The sequence below is a fragment of the Hemisphaericaspora subhashii genome (assembly GCF_019202705.1).
Source record: "Hemisphaericaspora subhashii strain CBS 10753 chromosome Unknown scaffold134, whole genome shotgun sequence".
Classification (NCBI taxonomy): Eukaryota; Fungi; Ascomycota; class Pichiomycetes; order Serinales; family Debaryomycetaceae; genus Hemisphaericaspora; species Hemisphaericaspora subhashii.
In genome coordinates, this window is record NW_026057430.1 from 44,056 (window position 1) to 53,668 (window position 9,613).

The 9,613-nt window shown below is 35.5% G+C and overlaps 5 protein-coding genes across 5 annotated transcripts; 3 read left to right on the forward strand and 2 right to left on the reverse strand. All coding sequences in view use genetic code 12, as the record gives it.

Moving 5' to 3' along the window:
• Positions 1-48: 48 nt before the first annotated feature.
• On the reverse strand, positions 49-669 carry MED9 (Med9p; the record flags this gene model as incomplete). Its single annotated transcript, XM_049409425.1, has 1 exon — positions 49-669. One exon carries the CDS (start codon positions 667-669, stop codon positions 49-51), a length of 621 nt encoding a protein of 206 aa, XP_049261363.1.
• A 171-nt stretch (positions 670-840) lies between these two features.
• Positions 841-1,962, forward strand: J8A68_005368 (putative serine/threonine protein kinase; the record flags this gene model as incomplete). The annotated part of the gene is made up of 1 exon (XM_049409426.1): positions 841-1,962. One exon carries the CDS (start codon positions 841-843, stop codon positions 1,960-1,962), a length of 1,122 nt encoding a protein of 373 aa, XP_049261364.1.
• A 164-nt stretch (positions 1,963-2,126) lies between these two features.
• On the forward strand, positions 2,127-2,714 carry J8A68_005369 (uncharacterized protein; the record flags this gene model as incomplete). Its single annotated transcript, XM_049409427.1, has 1 exon — positions 2,127-2,714. The coding sequence occupies one exon, from the start codon at positions 2,127-2,129 to the stop codon at positions 2,712-2,714; it is 588 nt and encodes a 195-aa protein (XP_049261365.1).
• A 192-nt stretch (positions 2,715-2,906) lies between these two features.
• J8A68_005370 (SUI3) lies at positions 2,907-4,596 on the reverse strand (the record flags this gene model as incomplete). The annotated part of the gene is made up of 2 exons (XM_049409428.1): positions 2,907-3,751; positions 4,005-4,596. 2 exons carry the CDS (start codon positions 4,594-4,596, stop codon positions 2,907-2,909), a joined length of 1,437 nt encoding a protein of 478 aa, XP_049261366.1.
• Positions 4,597-4,856: 260 nt separating this feature from the next.
• On the forward strand, positions 4,857-7,802 carry J8A68_005371 (uncharacterized protein; the record flags this gene model as incomplete). Its single annotated transcript, XM_049409430.1, has 1 exon — positions 4,857-7,802. The coding sequence occupies one exon, from the start codon at positions 4,857-4,859 to the stop codon at positions 7,800-7,802; it is 2,946 nt and encodes a 981-aa protein (XP_049261367.1).
• Between the last annotated feature and the right edge of the window lie 1,811 nt (positions 7,803-9,613).

Genomic DNA, 9,613 nt, shown 5'->3' on the forward strand with positions numbered 1-9,613 from the left:
AACAACAAAAAAACCATAGGAACACCAATAACCAAAAACCACTTCAACTTAATGCAAGTCATTGTTTTGATCATCTTCAAGTTCAAGATTGACTTTTAATTTGAATTGCTTCAAAAGCGAATACTTCATTTCATTATTCTGTTTCAAATTTTCAATTTTCAATTGAGTATTTTGTAAAGTTTCTCCAATTCCTTCAACTTCTTGCATATACTTTTTAAGAGTAGCCAACTTCAATCGCAAACTACCAGCAGTATTATCAAAATCCTTAGCCAGAATCTTTCCTCTCAATAAATCATGAATCATGTTGAATAAATCTGGAAGGATATGCATTCGGCGCATTTTCTGAATTGGATCATCTTCATCTCCTTCCTCCTCTGGGTTTGGATTCTGATCAGGTGTGCCATTGCCAGAGTCTTTCATGACTATGTCTTCCCTCGCTTCCTCGAACATTTTAATCGTGTCAGATGGAATAGAATAATCAATATCCATTGCATCTTTGTTTTCAAGGTTCAGCATATCATCAGTTTTAAGAGATGAAGGTTCTTCCACGTTCTGAATTACTTGCCCAGTTACATTGTCAATCAATGAAGTATCAAATGTAATTTCTAACGGTGTACCAGTCTTTATATCACCAAGCATTGGTGGACTAATGGAATTAGGTGTGCTCATCTTTTCTATTTGGTTATTTGAACTTCGTGATGTTACATGTAATTATTCATTCATGAGTTTTTTTTATTTTTTTTTTATATACCGAAAGGCAAGGTGGTGTATGCGTGGGTTATTAATTGTAGCTCTTTAAACTTCAATAAAAAAGCAAACGAATTACATTAGCTACCCAAAATGAGTAGTTTACTAAGTCTATTCAGTTCTTGTCTTCCATGTTTCCCTGATCTTTCGGCCCCATCAATAACAATCAACAGATCCAAATTTAGAATAATCAAATTATTAGGAGAAGGGGGATTCTCTTATGTATATTTGGTAAGTCAAAAATCAACAACATCAAATGAATCATTCTATGCCTTGAAAAAGATCAGATGTCCGTTTGGTTCGAATGACGAAACTTTCAAGAATGCAATTAAAGAAATTAAGAATTATCATCGATTTGTAAATTCAAAAACACCTTATATAATACAATCAATTGATGAAACAATTATAAACGAAATAGATGGATCAAAAACCATATATATTCTATTGCCGTACTTTGAAAAATCATTACAAGATATTATTAACAATCTAGTCTTGAATGATGAAAAGATGGGAGAAGATGAAATCTTACGAGTATTTATCGGTGTTTGTAGAGGATTGAAAGTGTTGCATAATTTCAAGAAAGCAACGTCAACTAGACCATTGACTAATGAAGTTGAAGAAGAAGACGAGCTTTTGCTTCAGAGTGAAGATGAAGATGACTATGAGGACGCTTTAAGTTTATCACAACCAGGTGATGCGAATGTATCCACAACCGAAATGCATGAATTAGTGCCCTATGCTCATCACGATTTGAAACCGGCAAATGTAATGTTATCTGCAGAAGGCTTGCCAGTGTTAGTAGATCTCGGATCATGTTCTCGAGCAAGATTTTCAATTAAGAATAGGCAGCAAGCATTATTGTTGACTGATTTTGCACAAGAACATTGTACCTTGCCATATCGAGCCCCGGAATTGCTTGACGTGGCAACGAATGTGGAAATCACAGAAAAAACTGACATTTGGTCGTTGGGGTGTTTATTATATTGCAACTGCTTTGGATTTTCACCCTTTGAGAAATTAGAAATAGAACAAGGAGCCAATTTAAATTTAGCTATTTCACAAGGTAAATATGTTATTCCTGATGGGAATGGAGGATATTCTCAAGAATTAATTGACATAATAAGAAAATGTTTGGTTATTGATCCTGAAAGAAGACCATCTATTGATGAAGTATTAGAAGCAGCGTTAGAAATTAGCAGAAGAAATGGATATTAAGTTAAATAACTCTGTATAGTAATTAAATCAATATTAATTCTGTCAGAAGATAAGCCTTCTTATTAATTATGACATTTTTTTTTCCTCCTGCGTGGTATTTTTAATCTTTCAATTTGAAATTTATTAATAAACCTTCTCTCGCATACTATCAAACACAGACTAACATGACACTTACGAAATACCAAAAAGGAGAATCTATGGAAGGTTGGAATGACTGTCCCTCCGATGTTATGATGCTTCATAGTGATTCTTCATCTTCAAGTTTGAATAGTAGTCGGTCTTCTTCTTCCCGAAGGAAAACCAGAAGGGTTGCCATGGCATTTGATGGTAGTGGCAGCAGTTTGAGTGTAAAGCAGGATCCAAACGGCCTGTTTACATCCATCACATCTCTTCCGCTGGCACCTCCTCCAAAGAATAGATCAAACCCTCCAATTAGCGGACCTGGGCTGGGAAAAGAGAGAGATACCAAGGATGTTATTGAACTTTTGAATAGAACCTTTGAGTTACCACTAAGTTTAGGAAAAGAAGAAATAGCGGATGCAAAGTCAAAGCTTATCCCACAGATAGAAAATCTTAGTTCAAGTGATATTACATTTGTGGGGAACATTCTTGATCGAGTTTTGCTGGCACAAAAGTCACATGATGCTGTAGCCCTAACACTGGTTAAAACAGACATCGTTAAGTATATGATGTCCAATGATGGGGTAAGTGTTTGGTGTACTCCTTTAAAGAGGATTATTGCTGCCCTTTAGTATTATCAGAAATCTTAATTTATTATACACAGTTAAAGAGAATAATGCTATGTAGGATCTTTTCGTGAAGTATTGGAGGACAGGAATACAAATTTGTCTTGTAATATGCCCTGTCTGTAATATCTTTCATTTCACACCACACTCAATATTCTTTTGAGAAGAGAATTCTTAGAATGCACATCGTTATAGTAATTATAGCTTCTTTCTTCTTCCAATTTGGGCTTGGAAACCAGTTTTGATTGAAGAAACAGATCTTGTAGAACCACAAGCTTTACAACTTAAGAAATGTAATCTATTAGCTGATTCTCTCTTCAATTCAGTATTCATTGATTTACATGTCTTACATGTGACATATTCAATAATATATCTTCTTAAGACCGATTCCATTTGCTTTGGTTGGAACTTACCCTTCAATACCAATCTCTTTTCACCATCAATGGAACCTGAGGTACCCAATTCTGCGAATAAAAACTGTATCAAATGCTCTGGATTTCTTTGTAAAACGGTGGCAATCTCTTGGACATTGGCAAATAAGGTCTTCTTTGACCCTTCTCTTTGACACACTGGTGGTGGAATACGGAATTTTGGACCTGATCTGTCACCAGCCAATTCAGGATTGTTTGTTTTCAAAATACTGAAAAATCGAGATAATAATTCTTCATATGCTAAACCACCATCAACTTGATTGGAATCTTTTTCAACTGGAGCAACTATATCTTCAACACCTGCTTCTTCTAATTGTTGTTCGAATTCATTAACATCCTTCGCAGATGACTTCTTCTTCTTTTTCTTAAACCCAAGCTCACTCAATGATGCAGATAAATCATCAGAATCAAGGGCAGGGGATGCAGATTTTTCCAAGTCGTCTGACTTTTTTGATTTCTTCTTTTTCTTCAATCCTGAGAATAATTCATCAACACCTGCGTCTGATTCAGGTGCAGGGGATTCCCTTATGCCATCTTCTGTCTTTTTAGACTTCTTCTTCTTCTTCAAAGTAGGATCAAAACCTAAATCACTCATATCTAATGTTACTAATTCTAACTTAAGGGCTCTTGGGTATCACCAGTTCATTCTGAAAAAAAAAATTTTAATGAGTAATGAGTCGAAAATTTTTCTCTCAATAAATTTTAGTAAAAGTACACTACCCTGTAGGAATCGCTTACTTAGAGATTATTCATACAGACTTTAAAATATCGACATAAAGCATTGTCCATTTCTATCTATTTAATGCAATTCTATCGGCCTACTTGTCTAAAGATAATTTTTCTGTTTCTTGCTCTAAAGTCTTACTTGAAGCTGGTTCCGAAGACGAAGTAGCCGTGGCCGCAGCCGCAAATGACGCATCCCTGGCTTGCTCATCTGCCAACTTACTTTCTGTCCCAGGCTTGTAAGTGATTTTGGTATCTTCACCATCTTCTTCAACTTTAAAGTCTTCTTCTACAGTATATTTCTTCAAAAACCAATTTTCAATCTCGAATTGATTGTTATTCTCAGCTTCATATATTGGGTCATGTCCAGCTTCATTTTTGACAAACGCATCAGCCTCATATTCTTCAACAAGGAGCTTAACTATCTCCAAGTGGCCATTGTATGCTGCCCAATGTAAAGCGGTGTTACCATTCTCGTTCTTTTGCGCAACTAATTTTGTAGCGTCTTCCTTTGAAAGAATAGATAGAAGGTATTTCACAACCTCCAAATGTCCATTCGCACTTGACATATGTATAGGAGTACTTAAAGTAATATCATCTTTAACACTAGTCAATGTTTTTGGAGTTATTTCTTCGAATATTTCTTGCAATGTTTCTAAATCACCTACTCTGGCATCATAAATAACCACATCCATTTCTTCTTGTGTTAAAGTTGTAATTTCTTCTGCTGACATTTTGTAATACCCCTGGTTATGCTTTCTAGTTTGGTAAGGTTAATTTTTGAGTTAATGTTGTTTACTTCTTGATCTTGAAGTATTTATCTTTTCAAGATGAACCTTCTCATCTATTGAAATTTTTTAGACCCGCGATGACTGCAGAAAATCAAATCTACTGCATATAAAATCTAGAAAATTGGTGTCCCAGTTTAAGGTATTTATCAAAAGCAGCAGTTAGCAGAAACTAATCCACCTATTTACTTCCCATAGAGTTAATAATGGTCTCTCCAAAAATTGAAGTAGTAAAAGACGAACCGGCGAAGATCGAGTCCAAGTCAAAGCAAAATCCATTTGAGCCCCGGAAGAAGAACACCACTATAAGAAGATCTGCAAATGAAGTTTATTCACAACGGAAAGGGCTCAACAAACCAGAAATTATTAGTAACAAACCTATAGACATACTATTCACCAAACTTGAAAAGATTTTAGACTTGCTGTATAGTGAATTGAGCATTGATTTGTTGTATAAAAGGTTATTTCCAGATGGACCAGATGGCAAGGATGAATTTGAGAAGAGATATAGAACAGTTTCCAAATTACTTGAATTGTTGATTGATATTCAAAAGTTTTCCTCAGAGTCAGATGGAACAAAGGACAAGTCGGTGATTAGTATTTCTTTGCATGATATGAAGACTTTTGGGAAATTAATCAATGTCATTATTATTCATGGAATTTATCCCGTTTTAGCTTCACTCAATATAGGTGTCCCATTTGAAAAACGTCGGTTGAAAGACTTCTCTAATAAGAAGGATCAAATCAAAATAGATAAATTGCCAATAAAGGGGTCATATGAAAACCATGAGAAATTGTTAGGCTTAGTGTACGATAGATTCCTTCAACTTTTTCAGGTTAAATCGGATGTAACTGACTTACTAAGCAGAGGAACAGGGTATGCTGACTTCATTACAGTCTCGATTGCCCTTATTACAGTTCCGCATTTTGATTCAAAACGGAAACAAGATGTTTGTTCTCAATATGACAATCTGATTCAAAAAATTCCCGAAACGTATGAATTATTTCAAATATACACTGTTCTAATGGCAACGCCATCTCCGATGTACTTCAAACAATTTGTTATCAGAAGATTGCAATCTCTTCACTACGATGCTCCAAGAAACGATGGATTACTAAGTTTAATTGAGTTTGTTTTGGAATTAAGAGAAACTGAAGAGGTTAATATAGAAAAGTTTGACCATGTTGCGAATGTAGTCTTACTGAAACCTTCAGGTGTCGATACAAGGAAGTATTTTACTTCAATCGGTAACCAAAGCTATGAGTTGTTGGTAAATATAAATCGACCAACAGTAACTAGTTGTGTTGTTTATGCCATCGAGAAGCTTTGGATAAGGAATAAAAGGGTAACCCAAGATTTTATTCTTAAAAAGATTTGGAATTGCTTTAATCCAGAAGCCAGGGACGAACCAATTTTAATAACAGAAACTCAATTGAATAATACCGTGAACGTATTAATATCGTTAAACAAGAAAACCTTGGATTTGGATTTGTATGCGGCTATCTTCGAACCTATACTTCTTTCATTATGGGGTTATTATTTATTTCTCAAGAAACATGACAAATCAACTGGTGTAATAATGGGTATATTAACTAGTTACTTTACAATTATGAAGGATTATAATACAGGAAACGGTTTAGAAATTATTGCAAAGAATCTTATTTATGACGGAAATGATAATTGGGTTTTCGAATTTGGACCCAATTCTATGACCCAGATTGCATCAAGAGTTTCGGAAGTTAGTTCGGTTAGCAAAGAAGTAAGAGTGGCTCGCTTTATCTCTGGATTGGATTCTGCTTGTGAAGCGTTTATTCGATTGTTGGAAGATCTAGATGATGAATTAGTACAATCGCTTTTCATAAAAATATTGAAAAATTGGTTAAATGGTATAGAATTAATTGGGGAGGAGAAAAATGCGTTCCTAGCTTTGATGGATTTGAGATTATTGGAAAGCATTGGGAATAAATTCAAGGAATGTCTTGCAAGGACACCTATTGAAATGTTGGAAATGGTAGATAGTTTTCTTGTGTTTTCAAGAACGAGAACGGGGGATTCTATTTCCAATGAGGATGAAAATTCCGACGATGAAGATGAAGAGGAGGATATTCGAGAAGAGGTTTTACCGACGCTTTTGGAATTGCTATCAGCTATTCTCTCTGAAAATGATGGTATGATGGGTAATGCAGAACATCTTCAAGTTCTTACAAGTGTGAGTACATCATTGATGAAACTTTCTGAAAAAGGAGATATAAAAGAAACAACAAAGAGAAGTGCACTCGCTTTGAATTCTAGAGTACAAGAGCTACTCAAAGGAGAACCTCGAGATAAGGACAAAACTGATACAGATAGAGACATTCTTAATAGGGCCATAGTAAGTCTAAATGACCCTCTTGTCCCAATACGAGCACATGGTTTATATTTGTTGCGGAAATTAGTCGAAATCAAGAGTAAGACAATTTCAATTGATTTTGTTATTAACTTACATCTTGTACAATTAAAAGATCCCGATCCTTTCATTTATCTTAATGTTATTAAAGGACTTGAAATATTGATTTCGTGGGATGAATATACTGTTCTCGAGATATTATGTAAATTTTATAAGGATGAGAATTCCGAAATGGATGAACGACTCCGTATTGGGGAAGTTTTACTTCGGTACATTCAATCTTCAAATGACGCTTTCGGGGGGAAATCTGCTTCTTTAATTGTGGAAACTACATTATCACTAATCAGAAGGTCTAAAGATGAGAACAATGTAGTGGATGATCGTTTGAGAATGTCCAGTATGTCTTTACTTGGGTCCTGTTGTAAAGTGAATCCATTAGGGATGATTGACAAATTAGAGGAATGTTTGGACTGTGCTATAGGGATATTACAATTAGAGACTTCAGTTGAGAGTGCGATTATGAGGAGAGCTGCTATTGTGTTAATACATGATTTAATTCTAGGGACGTCTGAAACGAATAAGGTAATGTTTCCAAAAAGATACCAGGAATCAGTTTTTAGGATTCTCAGATATGTTTCGGAAACTGATAATGATTTACTCGCAAGGGAGCAAGCTCAGAGGGTATTGAAGACGATCTCTGAATTGACTGAGGCAGCCATGGAACTTTATAGAGAGCAATTGCCAAGTGAAACTGTGCATCGTTGATCAAGGGTAACATAAATAAATGAACTTTACCGATGTATACGCATATAGATTCCTATTCATTGTGAGATACAGATAAAATTGTCTTTTGTAGGATGTAGGATCAATTTAGTATTTCTGAGAAAGTAGTGCGGCTTTGCAAATGGTTGCAAAAATTTTTATCCTCTTAGAAATACAAATGTATAAATAATATCTATAACTGAATAAACTCTCGACAATGTGTAAACACGCAAGGTTTATTGAACCAAGTGTAGGGCGACACACCATTTGGCTATGTGGAGGAAATGTACAGTCCCTCGTCAAAGAATTTTTACCCACAGCGTGTGGAACTCAAAAGACCTTCATTTTACCACCGCTTTTATTAACCCCAACTTTAATATCTGACAGCTCACCTGAAAACCTCAAGAGACATGAGTGATTGGATTATTCGTATTGGCATTATTTGCAAATACAATAGGAGGGGTGGGAATAGTTTCTAAAGTTTCGGTAGCGAACATCAAGCAGTTCAGCTAAAATCAGCTCTTGGATTTGTATATTATTTTGGAAGGCCTTGGCTTGGATTAATTACATTATTTTCATTATTTAAAAATCCCTTTGTAGAAGTTGCTTGACAACCTTCACTTGAAGCTCACCAGGAATCTCAAATAAATAAAACTTACCATGCTCTGAATTGAACCTGAGATCCCAAAATAGCAAAAAAAATCAACAAAATTTGTGGTGAAAGTGCTAACCAACCACGCCAAATTGACGCAAAGTGACGAGAAAAGTCTTAACGAATTGGGCGGGCGTGACATGGCACGTGAATGTCATGTGACATCTTGCACGTGATCCATATCATGTGACCAAATACTAAATTGGAGTTAATTCGACACCCCCGCCTGGTAAAGGCAAGCTAGACATGTCTATGGATTATACTGGCCTATATCTAGATGGGATACGGATTATAACAAGAAAGAAGAAGTTCTTTCTGCTCTTTTGAAAGTATTCACATATTGGCAATTGCTGACCACCCAACTCATGCAAAACCTCTGACATTAACCATAAGATATGGCCCAATGCTCCATCCGAAGTAGAGAATTTCATTGTCGCTATTCATCATTTTATTGGTGTTTGAAATCCGTGTGTGATCTTTGCTTTTGTGCTTACGATGTTTACAAACACTAATTTTCGACCCTCCTCCAATCTGCTTCAAATCATATGGAAAGTAATCTCCCTTCTCCTGTCATCACATTCTGAGTTTGATCTATCGATTTAATTAACATGTGGTGGAAATACTGCTAGTTGAAATATCTATTTGTGGTTGCCAAGTTTACAAAAAGAAGTCCACAAAAAGGAATTTCTGTGGGCGGCTAATTTTCGACCCTCCTCCAATCTGCTTCAAATCATGTTTAAAGTAATCTCCCTTCTCTGCTAATCACATTCTGACGTTGATCTATCGATTTAATTATCATGTGGTTGAAATACTGCTTGTTGAAATATCTATTTGTGGTTGTAAAGTTTACAAAAAGATGTTTACAAACAGGAATTTCTGTGGGCGGCTAATTTTCGACCCTCCTCCAATCTGCTTCAAATCATATGGAAAGTAATCTCCCTGCTCTTGTAGTATTATTCTGACGTTGATCTATCGTTTTAATTAACATGTGGTGGAAATACTGCTTGTTGAAATATCTATTTGTGGTTGCCAAGTTTACAAAAAGAAGTCCACAAACAGGAATTTCTGTGGGCGGCTAATTTTCGACCCTCCCCCAATCTGTTTCAAATCATGTTTAAAGTAATCTCCCTTCTCTTCTCATCACATTCTGACGTTGCTCTAT